Genomic DNA, 16,912 nt, shown 5'->3' on the forward strand with positions numbered 1-16,912 from the left:
TTTCCTTCATATTTTCCCCTGAACCACCAAACAGTAATCCATTTGTATTATCTTGTACCGCATGTGCTATATTTTCTGCTTTATAAATACTGAGTGATTATGGTGTCTATTAGCTGTTACTATTATTCATCTGGAGTCAATTACTAAGTAAAAACACCAGTTCTAAAATTGAGCACAAATAAACTAAACGAGCAAATATAATAAAACAATATAAACACAATAAAAAGATGTAAAAACAGCTGTTCATTTCAGTAGAACCAAGGCAGCATTAAAAAGGACCATTAAGTAGACAGACTGCCAGAAAAACTGTGCCAGATACCAACACTCCACCATCAACATTACAAACAGTTGCGCTTCCCTGAGGAGAGAATTTTATGTGTCTTCTCTCCAGATATCACTGAGGTAGCTAATCCAAATATGTTTCAGATCAGATTTTTCACTCATCACTCAAATAGAAGAATGAGGGCAGATGAAAAACAAGGAGAAAAAAGGGCAGACACAAAATTAACCCAGTTTCTCACAGTTATGACAAAACATGGAACATACATCTCCGAGTGGTCAAATCAATAGGATAAACAGAAAAAAAAAGTTTTATTTGAAGGGTTTAAAAAAATTCAACCCAAGAGAATGGCAGAAGGAAATTAGGTAAAGGATCGTGGGACTCTGTCCATCTGCAGGATAATTCTCCAAATTTGGTAGGAAGGCAACAACACAAACTGAAAATGAGCCAGATCTGGCCAGGAGAGGGGAAAAAAAAATCCTAGCACATCCTTATGGGAGAAGCAATCTGGGCCAATGCCTGTCTTCCTTTCCTGTCTGTCTTTCTCTGTCTCTCTGTTTTTCCTTCCTTCCTTGTCATATGTTTCAAATAATTGCTATTATCCAAGATTTAGAAAGAATTCCAGAAACAATGTTCTGCAGTATCTTCCCTACTGAGTTTCATTTTTTTTTACTCTCTTCTGATATTGTATGGGTTTTTTTTTCTACAGAGGTATCTTGAAAATTATTTCTATTTTTTTAGATAAAATTGTGCAAGGGAGCAGGCTTATGATATGCTTGGATTATTAATACACTTCTATCACTCTCATTCTAAAATCAATGGCTTCCATGAGTTTGCACTATAACATAAAAAAAAAAAAGTTTGGATAAATCCAAATGTAGTCCCTCCAATTAGAGAGGTATGGAATGAGACCTTTCTACTTTCACGGTGAAATGAGTGCACTTGTCCACATGCATTTGGTGCATCTTATTCTGTTTGGTGACGCAAACATTCAGCTGAAATATGGGATACACAAAAAGGTTCCTTTATCCTTGTGTCATTTCTGAATGAACATTCATGCTGCTGCTGTCCCTGAAAGCATTACTACATCAGTGGTGGCAGAGGACTTTTCTGAGTCAGTTTCTGAACCTCCAGCCGTTAGTTTGGGACAATAAGCATGGACCCATTTCCACCCAATCCAACCTTTAACAGCCTTTAGATACTGAGAAAGGGACACAATTGCATGTCCTACTGTGCCAGAGATGGTAGCTCATACAGATAACCCCTTGTCAATGAATACTCTCCCCTGATGGTTATAGAGGGAAGGTCGGAGCCACCCTACAGAGCACTCAAAGATTCAGCCTCTCCCTCCCTCCCAACTACTGACCAAAGCCAGCTAGTAGTAGAACCACTGCAACACAGAATCCCCCTCCTCATTCCTTTTAGTTGGCTCAGAAGGATTCTCTTGTTGATGGTACTAAATGCAAACAAGGGAGACCGCAGGACCAGAAGAGATACTGTTCCCCTCTTCTGGTTCCAACACTAATCTTTTATTCATTTTATGCACAAAGGGAGACCCAGCTACAAGGCTGTCATTGTGTAATGTTAATGAGTTTCTCTTATTTTAAACTGTGCAGATATGATATTTACAAGGCAATGAAAGCACTTCCTTTTCTTCATATAACTTTCTAACATATGAATGAACCCATTCATATGGAAAACATAGAGCTAAATCCAAGGATGGTTTTGTGTTATCATAAAGCACTTCTGTTTGTCTAAGTCATGGCATCTTTTATTTTTCTTATGTCTTCTAACTTCTACATCCCTTTGCTGTACAACTTGCTTTTCTGTAGAAAACTTCCCTAACCTTTGGAAAACTTGCAATGAAAAAGGAAAATCAGAGTTCAAGAAAAACTAAGCACAAAAGTTAAATGAGGGAAGGTTACCACAGGATACAACTCATCTACACAAGATTTCTGATAAATCATCTGTTTGTCTGAAACTCTAGACTTTAATACAATTACATTATGAGATTACATGATAGAAGTATTTTGCCCCCTGGAAGATTGTTATTCTGCTTCTTTATTACAGCAAAGTGTCTAATTTTTTGGCAAGCAACATCTCACACAGTAATGCATTTTCGTCTCTCTCTCTTTGTGCACACAGGTAGCCCTTGTTTAGCAACCACAACAGGGACTGGCAACTCAGTCATTAAGAAATGGTTGCTAAGTGAAACTGTGCTTAGGACCTACCTTCAGCTTTCCTTTGCTTTACAGTCTCAGATTGTGGTAAAGTTAGTTTTTCATCACTGTCATAACACTAAACCGCAAATGGATATTAAACATGGAAGTCCTAGACGAAAACTATCTGGACTCTCCATTTCAAATGCAATACAACAGCTTTCAAATGCCATGTTCTTGTAATTTACTGTATCTATAAAATGTCATTTTTTCCTATTGGCTTTATCACTACCTATGCATTCTTAGTAATTTTAATCAGGATAAAACTATAATATATGTATTTTAATGCAAACATTTATTTACAAATAAGTTTACCTGAAACAGTATGCTAGATGTGGGTTTCACTCTTTGTTGGAATAGCACATTCAGTGTTTGGTTTTGTTGTTCCAGGTCAAAAACTCTTGTTTTCAATTTCAAGCATTCCTCTCTCAAATCCTAGAGCAAGAAAGAAAATGGAATAAATAACAAGGTGACAACATCTGACTCCCCCAAATTATGTCAATACTAGAATGCACTTGATTTAAGACAGACAGACAGACAGACAGACAGACACGCACACACACACACACATCCTCAATAAATATAAATGTACAATTAAAATATACAATAAATATATAATTAAATATTCTAGAATAATATAATAAATAACAGATAAAACCTATGATAACATCCAGTCTGTCTATTATACATGATCTAACTATACTAAAATCACAATCCATAAACTGTGTGACCCACAGTGGTGGGTTTCCTTTTTTTTTTTTTTACTATCGATTCGCTTGCTTGCACAACGCTTCTGAGCATGCACAAAAAGGTCCGGGCAGGTGGCCGGAGCCTCCCACCACCACCACCACTACCAGTTCGCCTGATCAGGGTCGAACCAACAGAAAGCCCCCTCTGGTGACCCATATATAGTTTCAGCAGTAGTATGTCTAAATAATGTTCAAAAGGTGACTTTCTGAAACATAAAAGTTTTAAACGTGCACTTAAAGAGTTAATAGACTTTATTTACACACTACTTTATTTCTATCTTTGCTTGCATCTACACTAAAACTAATCTCAGTTATTCAAGGATATTTTTTGGCAGGTGAGTGTATAAAACTATTTTGATTATTTCTGCTATGTCTATATTTACAAGAATAAATACAATAAAATATAAAATATTATATGCCAAATTATTACTTCACCATAAGGAACAGTTTTCTAGAAGTATTCTTATATAGTGCTGAGTGTTGGAGAAAAACGAGCAAAGTAAGTTTATATTTCATCCCAAGTAAAAATGGGAAAAGCAAACCAACGGCAGGTGAAAAGAAGATAAAAGCTACACTGAGCAGAGGTGCCATAGCTTTATTTGACATGAGCGTATTATACAGTTTCTCTTAACCTCTGTGTTATAAATCAACCAGCAATGGCATCATATCTATCCCTTCTCCATTGATGCCTCCCTGTGAAACATTAAATCTTCAGTGAGGAATATTAGTTCTCTTAATATTCCAATGAAATCTGAAAAATTATAGTCCACAAAAGCCAGCTATTGTGAAGATATACAAGCAAGTCAATGAATCAACTGCCCCTCCATCCCCCCCCCCACCTCTGATGTTGGCCAGGACAATATAGAACGCAGCCTATGGGAACACTTTATGTTTCCCATGGACGTAGGGTTCTATTAATATATCTGGGATATAGTGGGATGAGATGGAGTAAGAGGGATTTTGCTGAAATTACAATACCATTTTCAAACAAATTGTTCTAGTTAAATAGCACCAAAAATGAAGATTCAAATGCATATAGGAAAAATAGGACAATTGGAGGCACACAGCTCAGTTGTTATTCTTTCTATTCAGTCTACTTCTTTCTGAATTCTTTGAAGTGAGTCTGAAGGAATCATCTTTGGTGGACTTGTTGTAAGAAAGCTAAGACTTACTAGGATAAAATCAGTATTCTAATTGATTTATCCATAGAAGTTAAAGCTTTTTGATAGGTGTTTGGTTCTGTTCCATCAGCAGGCACTGTAACACTAGGATTTAACTTTCTGGCTGTAGATATGATAGCTATATTCTATTCAAGAATGGTTATCGATAAGCCAAAAAAAAAAAGACTCAGATAAAACGATGAGTGTATGGGAGAATTCCTGTATTTCTGTAAGTAAAATGGTGTGTGTTTGAGTGTGAGACAAAGAAACGGAGAGGGAGACACAGCTTACCACTTTGGTGTCTGCATGGAATTGTCTCACCATAGTAGACAAATGGCTTGATGTTGCTTCTTATTTGGATATTCTTTCACTTCCCACTCTATTCCACAATCATGGGATATACAGGTGGTATCCTAACCAAAGGCCAACCTGGTCCCATCTTGCTTGGTTTATTTACTTTTAACAGCTAATATCATTAGGCATTGCCACTTAGCTTATGTAGAAAATTTTAAACCATTGTCAAGCATCAACAACAAGGACAAGCAAAGAAATACATGCCTATATATTGCTGCCCTATATATGGCATGTAAATGTCTTAAACCTGAGAACAGACACATTGCTTATCTTTCTATAGTTTATTTTTGGAAGCAAGCATGACCGAAAAAAACAATGTTTAGCTTCGTCTATGTGTGTTCATTAACAATATTAACAAGATATTAGAAACACACAAACCAGCAGAAGCTACAGATTAGAATGTGGAAGAGTCTGAAATAACCCGAGTGTTTGTCTTCTCACCAGAATGATTTGGGGGGAGGGGGAAATAACACAATTCTGTTAAGAGATAGCCAGAAAAAAAACATAGTTTAGCTTTAATTCAAAGTTAACATTGAATGAACTAAGAAATCATTTTGTCTGTGCGCATTACGAGGGCAGTGCTTATTTAAAATACCCCTAAGGCTAACCAAGTTATATATTCTCTGCCTACTAAAGTGACAAGGAAGCAATGATATTTTATTTGAAGTGCAGCACAATTCTAAATCCTTTAATTCAGCAAATAGATGCTCTGGTAATAACTGCATCAACTCAGGCCTCACATGGAGAACTATTATAGGTATTCTGTTTAAGCAAGCAAAAGCGCTAATGCCACTTCTTAAGGAGTTTCTAACAAATAAGATACGGAGGAGCTAGCGGCGAAAATTAAGATTGAAAACCACAGACTTCAAAGGAATAAATGTTTTATGAGACCTGGGGATTCAGGTTAACTTAAACTGAACAACACCACTCATGTATCATTTCAAAAACCTAGATGTTGACCTCACTTGTACCTAGATTTAAAGTTAAATTAAAGTTTTACTGACTAGATCAGTGTTTCTCAACTTTGGCAAATTCATGAGGTGCAGGTAGTCCTCTACTTATGAGCACAATTGAGCCCAAAATTTCTGTTGCTAAGGGAGACATTTGTTAAGTGAATTTTATCCCATTTTACCACTTTTCTGGCTACAGTTATTATGTGAATCACTGTAATTGTTATGTTAGTAACATGTTTGTTAAGTGAATCTGGTTCCCCTCATTGATTTTGCTTGTCAGATGATCGCAAAAGATGATCACATGACTATAGGATATTGCAACAGTCATAAATACATGCCAGTTGCTAAGTGTACCAATGTTGACCACAGGGATGCCACAATGACTGTAAGTGTGGAAAATGATCACAAGTCACTTTTTTCAATGCCATTGTAATCTCGAACGGACACTAAACAAACTGTTGTAAGTTGGGGACTATCTGTATAGACTTCAACTCTTAGTACTGAACTATATAAAATTAGAAGTTTAGTTATCTTAAATCATACCAGAAGAGATGAATGGATGGAGTTCACCTTTTTTTGTACAGTAAGAACAGTGTTTCTTCTCTATAACAACCCTGTGGGTCAGTTTGTCTAAGAGAAACTAGCCAAAATCTAGTTCCAGAATCACTAAACCACATGGGCTCAAAAAATTTCATTGCTTGCAAATGTATGAATGAGGAGTCCTTGGTGCTCTGTGAGCTTGGCTGTTTTGTTGCAGATGTTTCATTATCCAAACTAGGTTAACATCATCAGTGCATTTATGATGTTACCCATTTTGGGTAGTGACATGTCTGCAAGAAAACAACCAAGCTTGGAGAGCATCAAGGACCTCTCATTTCAATCCTGTGCTCTTTTTAAAATCTATATATTGCCTTCTCAAAATTGAGCTCACTAAAGGAATTCCATGTCTTACAAAGAACAGACATACCCAACATGCCTATTTTAAACTATAAATTTAATCTCAAGTGTTCAATGACCTTGACAAATCTCTCAAGTTTTTGTTCTCCCTGTTGATAAGATCTCCTGGTTTTAAGAAAAACCAGAAAGTCCACTTGCCTCTTGAAAATGCACCTTTGGGACAACCATGACCTGGATGACTGAGAATCTCCATAGACAATAATTTGATATAATTTTGGGCTATTTGTACTTCATTCCTTAAACCATTATTTAATCAAATTTAATTGATTTAAATAATAAAAACACTACCAAAAGTATCCCTTAAGGACCATTGAAATTTCATGATATAATACATATGATCAGTGTTCCTGCATGGTATTATTCTTGGTGAGAGTTGTTCACATTCCTTCTGTATTTATAAAGTCCCTCTGGGGTATCATATCTTGGTGACAAGACTTGTTCTGTCTTAGTGTAATGTAGTAGAAGACTTATCTGTTTACTGGAGCTTACTTGGATTAGTATAGAAGTCATTTGTGATTGACCCCCAAAGCAGAATTTCCTATTTACTGTAGTTTTGACTTCTTGTCCTTTTGTATAAATGCTCTCAGATAGCATTAAAAGGGCTGTAAGAGTTAACATTCATTAACATTTAGAATGCTTTGTGTTTCTTCAAGATATTAAATTAGCTAGTGTTATTCAGCCACTCAGCTAAAGGCTGTGTATGTGTCAAATTTTGTCAATATCAAGCAAATCACTCCATTAAACACATTTTAATCTATATTCTTGGCCCACTCACAGGGAGTCCTTAGAACCTGTGGCTCTTACATCTTCTGATAATGACAAAAAGAGCAGTTATGGGGAAAATTTTTAATCCTAAAGGTGCTATAATTACATTATGAGAATATTATCCCCCCTTACTTCACTGTTTTCTGTTTTGGTTTCTTTGTAGTTTTGAAAAAGGAAGGATGATGTTTTTCAGTAAGATAGTGCTATATTGAGAAGAACACAATCACAGAGACACCCCCATTGAAAGTCCTGTTATGTTGTAGAATGCTAATCTAATTCTTGTAGGCTCTTGAATTCAGGATTTGTACAGGAGATACGAATGGAATATACACTATATTGCCAAAAGTATTCACTCACAACTGACTCTGATTACGTGGATGGGTGAGCGAATACTTTTGGCAATATAGTGTATTTTTTATTTGTTCCTGGGACTGGTTCATTTGTTTCCTTAATGTTTCATAGATACTATGGGTTAAAACATGAAAGCATCTTTTAGTTCCCTAATACAGTATCTATGAAGCATTAAGGAGACAAATTAATCACTGTGAGAATTGTGCAAAACCCCTTACTCAAAGTCCCATATCCTCTTGACTGCTTAGCACTAGCGTATCCCATTTCCTGAAAGCAGAGGAAGGCATTTACTGACAACATTTCCATTGACACACCTGCCATAGGTGGCGTTTTGAAAAGGGCCTGGAGTTTCCGTGCTTTGAGAAGTAGATCTGGGCAGGTTCTCTGCCATGCACTCCTCCAAATGGATTTCTACTATCCTAATAACCATTGCCACAGAGTGGATGAAGAGGTGCAACCACATAGCTTTTGAAGAGGGTTCCAGAAAAAAAAAATTACAAATCAAAGATGTTATTCCAAATCCAAAAATGCTAAAAAAAGGAGGGGGGGAGGTATAGATATGATAAAGTATAAATAGAATATTATTTATTTAATTATTCATGGTGAATTGACTTTATCATTTAGCCAATTACAGCCATTTCATGAGAAGTTGGGTTGATTACTGGCAAACCATTTAGACAGTATAGATGAAATATGGTACAAATGAAGCTGAACTCATGGTGATTACATAGATAAAGCCATGTAGTTTTCTTGGCAAGTGTGAAGAAGTTATTTGCCTTCTTCCAGGATATTTCTTCCAGTCTTGCTTGTAAACTGGTTGATTTTCCATCTAAATACTAATTAGCTCAAGCCTTGTTTAGCATCCTGAAATTAGCTATGTTCTGCCATCTAGTTGAATATTTAGGGAACACAGTTTGGTTTTAATGCACAGCCACAAAGGACAGGGTAGTCAGAGTTAAGCAGAGCAAACATTAAGTGAGGCATCATGTGTTTGCACTCAATTTTTCTGCAGTCAATAGGTAGAAACATTACATAACCACAACTTGCTACCTTCCCTGCCAGCTTTTCCATTGATGTTGCTGGTTGGAAGCTGCCTGAGAAAGTCACAAATGGCAGTTACATGACCATGGGACACGGTTACCATTTTATATATGCAATGATTGCCAAGCACCAATATCATAATCATGTGACCATGAGGATGCTTTGATGCTCCTAAACGCGAGGACTGGACATAACTTTTTTCAGTACAGTCATAAGAATGGATACTAAAGAAATGGTCATACACTGAGGACTACTTTTACCTAGGTTTGCATTATATGTTCTAAATAAAAAACCAATCAAATTGCCAAAGGCTCCCTGAAAATATGATATACAAGAAAAATGCATCACTCTTTTTTCAAACTGTGGGCCAAGAAGCCATCACTAGACACACAATATCCTTGTCAAACTGCCACCACCATTCCCTCTGCAATATTCAATTAACAGGAGTTCCAAAAACATATTCCTGCATATAGAAATAGCAATAGCAATTAGGCTTATAGTGCTTCATAGTGCTTTACAGACCTCTCCAAGCGGTTTACAGAGTCAGCATATGGCCTCCAACAATCTGGGTCCTCATTTTATCCATCTCAGAAGAAGGGAAGGCTGAGTCAACCTTGAACCCTAACCCTGAAGCGGTGAAACTCAAGCTGCTGGCAGTTGGCAGAATTAGCCTGCAGTACTACATTCTAACCACTGCACCACCACAGCTCTTTACAGATTCACATGGGAACAGAATTGGGTGGAACAAAATTGGATGGATGATTAAGCTATAGCATGCAAAACTGTAGGGAAGGAAACATTTTCAAGGGAAAAAAAAACCAAGGAAGTCCAATTGCCTTTTGGAAATAACACCTTTGGGACAACCATGGCCTGGATAATTAAGAATCTCCATAGAGAAGTGGCAAGGTCGTCTTCTAGAAGAAGAAGCTCAGTCTTGTTGGGAAACAAAAAACTCCAGGTAAAGGTGGATCAAAGTTTTGGCAGACAATGGAAAGGGGCAAGTCCCCCTTTTCCCTGTTCTGGGCAAGAAGAGGTAAACCCGCATTGGAATTGTGGTTTTATGCTGCTTCTCATGCCACCACTCTTTTGCTTTGATTTTTAACCCTAGAGCTGTGTTTCTCAAACTTCACAACTTCAAGATGTGCAGACTTCAGCTCCAGAACTCCCCAGCCATCCTGGCTTATACTTGCCAAGTCGTAAAGTTGGCAAGTCTGAAAAGCACTGCCCTAGAGCATATCTTGGTATAGAAAAACGAGCTTCAATATCATACATAAATAATAACTAAAATACAGTATATAAATAAAAAGACTACACACATATAAGCTGTGAGAAAGGTGAGAAAATTCAATTAATGTTGCACAGCAGCTCCAATCAAACTGGCTATCTCCAAGGTGCAATTCAAGAAAACTAAAAACATCTGCACGTCTCATTACATGACTAGGGATTTGGTTGTCTGTAGCTCTAAGTATAAATGATCATGTTAAGCAAAGCAATCAGTTGTTCCAATTCTGTAAGAATGGCATCACCTAGTATATACAAAAATAGGGTCATATTCTAATGCTATATTTTACCAGTGGTAAATTTATTTAATGTAACACTCCCAAATATGGATAAGATTTCAGATCCAGCTTAACTTGAAGTAATCTTATAAGTTAAGTCTACTCAATTGCTGAGAGCATTCTGCATACTCCGCAGGATTTCATCAGCAGGAAGACACTGTTTTGTGTTGGTTGAAATAAAATTTTAATCTTTAGTCAATGGCCTCAGAAGGATAATCAAAGGGATTCCTAGTGGTTCAATGCAATATATCATCATGTTCAATTTACTGGACAAGAAAAATTGATAATTTTAGTTAAGTATTTTTTTTACACCACAGAGAAAATAAATGACTTACCTTCTGAGTAAGCAGTGCTTGTACAACCTGGTTGGCTACCTATAGAAGAAATAAAGCATAGCTGATAATTATTTTTCATAATTAGGGGGGAATAAAACTCTCCTAACTTCCATAGAAACAGATTCTATTTTTTTTTAATTGAAAAAACTTGGTAGTTTTTAAAATGACCCCTCAGCACAACATTTCACCATGCATTTCGCCCTGCAAATTGAAAGGGGTAGAAACAATTCAGACCAGGAGCCAAATTATATATAAATGAATTGCTTTAAAGGAAGAAATAAGCATTTCTGTCTTCCATATGGAAAAGGCAGCCCTGAATGTACCAAAAAGACAAAAAAAGACAAAAAATAGACTATCTGTTCATGACAGCTAGGTGGCATCGCATGCTCCAGAAAATTAAAATACCTACAGCTCAATGAGAGTAGAATTTTACCATACTTTTTTTATATTGACTTAAAACAAATGACAAAAGTTTGATTTATAGAACTATATATATAATTAAATTTGCTTAATTCTTTATTCATCTACTAGGATCATTTTCTGTATTTTCATCATATTTTTTTAAATTAAAAATAGTTCCTATTTATCATTAAATTTAAAATCCAAAATCAGATATAGAAGTCTATCACATATTTTTATTATGCAATTAATAATATTTTAATGAGCAATATACTACCATTTTATTTGTTGTGCAGCCTTATGCTTTTTGTAAATTTTACTATTTTGAATAAAGTGATTTTTTTAGAATTGAGATGTCCCTTTTTCTCGCTAATTTTATTTTAAAATTTTGTTTCATGTGAATTATAATTTAAGAGAGGAATTCAACCTTTTTCTAAATACTTATATTTTTTATAGAAGTCAAATGCTTGAAATGATTCACATTCTCATAAAATGACCGATTCCCTTCCTACCATTTCCAAAACTGTTCTCTAACCTAAGGCACCACAGACAGCAAAGGTCACATAAAATACCTATCTCTATGATTTAATACAAGACACAGATTAAAACTGTAGTCAGAACTCACAAGAGTATAACTATCACTTTTTAGATAAGAGTGGCATAAAGGAAATATGCTATATTGGGGGTTTTTTAATCTAAAAAATAAGCAAATACTTTAAATATCACAATTAATACTCTAACTTTTGGGTTCAGTAAAGGGCCTACATATTCACTGAAACCACACAAACTGATATAATCAGAGAGGAGAGGGATTAAATACTGCAGAGTTCTACAAATTTTAATAAACCAAGTGTCTCAAATGAAGATACTTAGGATATTGGGAAGAGGGATATATGGATGCTTTTATTTATAGAATCCCTGAATAATTGCCTAACAACACCACGAGGGAGCATTAGACAACATATATGCCAACAAATACATTATTACAAATATCACAAAGCATTATGTAGTATGTGCTTAAGACAGGTTGTTAATACCTTAAAATAAAAATCAATACTTTTTTTATTTTTTCATGGTAATTTCCTGTATTTGAGCTGCTTGTTTATTTCTTTATTATTGACAGAGAGAGCGGGGGGGGGGGGGGGGAGAAGGAAAGAAGACAATAAAGAAGGAAAGTTTCTGATGCTAATTTTCAGCCGTGCCTGTGATAATTCTATTTTCTTTTTAGGTCAGGAAATATCTCTGAAGCAATGACCCAAAAGATCAAGGGTTGTCTAGTAAATAAATAAAACTCATTATAAAGTAAAACAAGTAAAGTGCTGCTTACACTATAGTTGAATTTAAGTACATTATGTATTTTTCCTTGGAGGAAATAGAGATGTACAACTAATTTGAAAGCAATTGTTTCCGGGGATAACTTTAAAAAAGAATGTTAGTCCTTTTTTAAAAATATATATATTTATTTATTTATTAGCTTTTTATTCTGCCTTTCTTACTTTATAAGAAACTCAAGGTAGTGAATAAATATAATACTACTTCTTTTTTACCCACAATGGGATCTAGCCAGCGATTCTGAAAAAAAGACAAATCTGATCTTTCCTTTCTTATTTCTTATCTCAGGTCTCACAATCTTTGGTTGTGTCTTCTTCCCTCTTACTTCTTTCCTTCATGTCAAGGGCTGTCCAGCATCTAGTTCCCTTATACCAGGGGTGTTAAACTCATGGTGCCGTATTGTAACTTTTCGCCCCTTTGCTAAAATGAGGGGGGGGGGAGTCATGGCCAGCACATGACACATCCAGCTTTGCCTTATACTCTTTAGGCAAAACCTAATTTTAACATATATAACAAGGGTTTAAAAAAAAACATATTCCTTTCCATCTACAGTGCAGTCAAAGAGCTTAGCTTGGGCAATAATATTCTTAGACATGCAGGTAACATAACCAGTCTTAAAGTTAATGTCTTGGAGTCTAAGGAAGGCTCGGACGAGGGCTCTGCGTTGGAGGCAGAGAAGGACTCAGGGCTATCTGGGAGTTATGTGCTGCCTCCGGAGCCTCCAGAATCGGACATCAGCAAGGCAGAGGAACAGGGGGAGCTTGTTTCCAGTGCACACATGTGCAGAACTGTCAGAAGGCAAGAACACTTAAGACAAAAGGGGCAACTTGGGAGTAAGGCTTGAAGATGATTGGCCCCTCCCATAAGACATAAAGGAGGATCAAAGGCATGTGAGTCTTTGCAGGAAGCAACTTTGTTCGTTCTGGTCAGTTTAAAGTCTGAAGCTCCATTTTGACTCTGTGCTCTGTGTGGCCTTGCAAAGCTAATTGGCAATTAGGTCTTTGGCAGTGTTTCAAGGAAGATAAAGGTGGGTGCTTATCAGCCTTATCCCGAAAGACTTTGGCAGACTTTGTCGGACTCTTTACAAACTATTTGTGACTCATGGGCTGTGAATGAACATAATACACAGCTGTTGAAAAAAAAAGGGTTTTTGGAACTAAGCGTGTGCTTTTTACTGCCTCAGGAAGCCTAGGTCAGAACATGTGAAGATCAACAGTTCAATTTTTCATTTGGCTTGTTTGTTACACTCCTCTAAAATGGTGTCCTCATAATGAACTTTACCATTATCAGGTAAAAAGCTCTATGGTGATTTGCTTACCACTATATCCTTTCCAAACTATACCACTTACCAAACAATATCCAACTCTTATTTGTTAATAACATTTCTGAATAATTCAATTTTTTCCCCCAAGGCCACCACAAGGAAAAAAATATATTTGATTATTTTATCTGGCTACCATAATCTCTCTATTTACTGCAAAACTGCTAATCTCCTATGATTTTTTAATCTTTTCAGTTGCCAGGCTTCCTTGGACCATCCCAGACAAATGGCTTTCCAAGCTTTGTTTGAAAACCTATAGGCACAGACAGAGGTGGGTGGCACATGAATTAACAACTGGTTCGCGCAGCACCAAAAATGTGCATGCGTGTCATCCGTGCATGTGCCCGGCCTTCTGTGCATGCACTTTGCTTGTGTGTTTGCCTTGTGCACATGTGTGCAGCGTCAAAAACAAGGCTAAATAGGAGAACATAGTGCTGGGGTGGGTGGGCAGGCCCATCCACTGGTTGCAACTACCGGTTTGCCCGAACTGGTCCGAACCAGCAGCAGCCAACAACTGGGCATGGAGAGGCAACTCTAGGAGGCATAATGAAATTCCTCCTTAATCGTACCTAGAGGTTTTCAAACAAAACTAGGAATGCCATTTGTCTGGGATAGTCCAAAGAAGCCTGTACTGGGCAGTAGATTGGATCAGAAGACCCAAGAATCCCTCCCAAACCCATGATTTTACAATTCTAAGGCAGGAGCTTCATTACTTCATATTCTTTAGATCATGGATAGAACAAAGACCTCCGATTTTTAATTAGTAGAGACAATAATGTTGGCCTTGATTCCTGAAGATTTGTGGTAGAAGAACTTTTGTTACTTGAAAAAAAGAATACAGCAAAATCTGTGCGAAAATCAAACTACCTATGATGGCTACTTTGCAATAATTCTTGTTAATCTAAGAAATTTGCTAATAAGTAAAATGAAACTATGTGAATTAGTTTATGATTCAGACATATAGCATTCTACAATAATAGAATGGTTGTCTGAAAGAAGGCCAGCTGCAGTATATAAATATTTTAAATAAATCAATAAAAATAATAATAAAAAACTTGAGATTGAGAATTAAAAGACAACAAGAAGCAAGCCAGAAAGCTTTGTTATGGGAGGGAGAAGGAGACATTTAACCAAAGAGTAGGATACCAACATTCCATCCATCTCACCTCATCAAGACATCTTTCATACTGCTCTCTCTGATTTTTATTTTCCATAGCAAGTGCGGAATTTTCTGCCTGAAAGACACACAAGCATACAAGCAAAAATATAAATTAATTAGTGGATATAGTGAAGAACATGACAACTTAATTATATAGCTAGTCTTTGACAGTTCATTTAGTAATTGTTCAAAGTTACAGCAGCACTGAAAAAAGTGACTTTTGATTGTTTTTACGCTTGTGACCATTGTACCATCCCCAAGGTCATGTGATCAAAATTTGGACACTTGGCAACTGGTTCAAATTAATGATGATTGGAACCTTCTGGAAAGGAAAGCCAATGGGAAGCCAGATTTATTTAATAGTTGTGTTATTAATTTAACAACTGCAGCAATTCACTTAACAACTGTGGTAAAAAATGTTGTAAAATGGGGCAAAATTCACTTAACAAATGTCTGGCTTAACAACATAAATGTTGGACTCAATTGAGGTCATAAATCAAGGACTACCTATACTGTGTATGTAATCTCATAATCTTATAACCATGTAGGATAATTATTTACAATCTAATGTAAATTTTGGATTTTTTTTAAAAAAAAACTCTAAGTGTGTGTTGTTCTGAAATAACACAAATAATGTTAACTTTATGAAATCACATGCAATTTAGGAGAGCCAGACAGATTTCTGTAATGACTTCTTGACTGATACTGACAACAGCCTTTAGTAAAAATACTACAGTGGATATTTGATATATCAATTTTCTTTTATTCAAGCCTTCCAAACTTTAGTGCTAGGAAACCATGAGTCAAGGGCATTGCCTTCCCTCTCTAAATCAGAAAGCTTAGTTTAATATAACATATTTACATCTACAATAATAAAAACTGATTTCCTTTTATCATTCAGATATTGTAGCACTAGGGCAGTCATATTTTCATTTTCATTTTTTAAATTTTTTTAGGTTCTTGCAAAACCAATGAAAGCAGCACACATTTCTCTTACTATATCCACAAAATTTTGTTCAGAATAATAGCAGAACAGGTATATAAGCTTTTTTCATTAAAGCAACAACAAAAAAACCTTCAAGACTATAAAACTAAATTAATCAGGACAAACTAGAACAGTGGAGGTGGTTTGATTTGTAATTTCATGAAATCACTGCATCTTGGCACTCCACAAAACCAAGGCAACCTTTTTTTCCAACAGATCTGATTCTAAAAAGCAGAAATCTCTTCTGGCATTAGAAATGCTAGGTCAAGGCTGCGGGGTAAAACAGCCATAATCACTTCTCTCTCATGATGAGAACAATGTCATTTCTGAAGCACAAAAAGCTTCTCTGAAAGAAACCCAAGAGTATCATACAGTACAAATCCCATTCTAGTCCCTATATATTTTAATAAAAATGTTGCAAAAAGTAATAATAGCTAGGTTCAGAATTCATTCAATACATTTACGTATCACCTTTCCTCTAAGAGCCAAAGGTGGGATCAGATTCTGTCCTACAACTAGGACATCTCTCCACACATCAATTATGTAAGGTAGGCCGGGTCACTCATTTGTCATTGCAAAGTCTCTTAGTTCATTTCATGGACGAGGCTGGAATTGAAACTGGATCTTCCTGATAGCTATTCCAACATATTAACCACTATCTGACATATATGGATGGTGCCCAATCTGATTAAATAAGCATTAGTACTCAGCGAATAAGACTGCTACTAGTAAATAAAGGGTGCTATAACATACAGAAAAATCCTCCTATTCTGGAGGATTACATGTCATTCCCTCTTCTCATCAGTTTTCTATTATTTCTTTTTCTCATCAGTTTTCTACTATTTCCTTTAACATTAAGCCAGCATTTCCAACATAGAGTGACTTCTTAAGTGACCAAAAGTTGCCACAATCTTTATAAGGTGAAAAGTTAAACAATTCTCTGCAATTCTGAATGTCAAGTTTATTTATAAATTCAAAATAAGAACAGTGAGT

At 36.0% G+C, this 16,912-nt stretch overlaps 1 protein-coding gene across 6 annotated transcripts in view; it reads right to left on the minus strand.

The window, feature by feature from the left end:
- NCKAP5 (NCK associated protein 5) overlaps nucleotides 1-16,912 on the minus strand; it is a 631,235-nt gene that overhangs the window by 165,764 nt on the left and 448,559 nt on the right. For all 6 annotated transcript variants that reach the window (XM_081934718.1, XM_081934717.1, XM_081934719.1 and 3 more), the window contains 3 exons: nucleotides 14,942-15,010; nucleotides 10,724-10,762; nucleotides 2,815-2,934 (listed from right to left, as the gene is read on the minus strand). In XM_081934718.1, coding sequence (XP_081790844.1) covers nucleotides 2,815-2,934; nucleotides 10,724-10,762; nucleotides 14,942-15,010 — 228 coding nt within the window. The remainder of the gene's footprint in view (nucleotides 1-2,814; nucleotides 2,935-10,723; nucleotides 10,763-14,941; nucleotides 15,011-16,912) is intronic.

The sequence above is a fragment of the Natrix helvetica genome, assembly GCF_964273705.1.
Source record: "Natrix helvetica genome assembly, chromosome: 1".
Taxonomy (NCBI): domain Eukaryota; kingdom Metazoa; phylum Chordata; class Lepidosauria; order Squamata; family Natricidae; genus Natrix; species Natrix helvetica.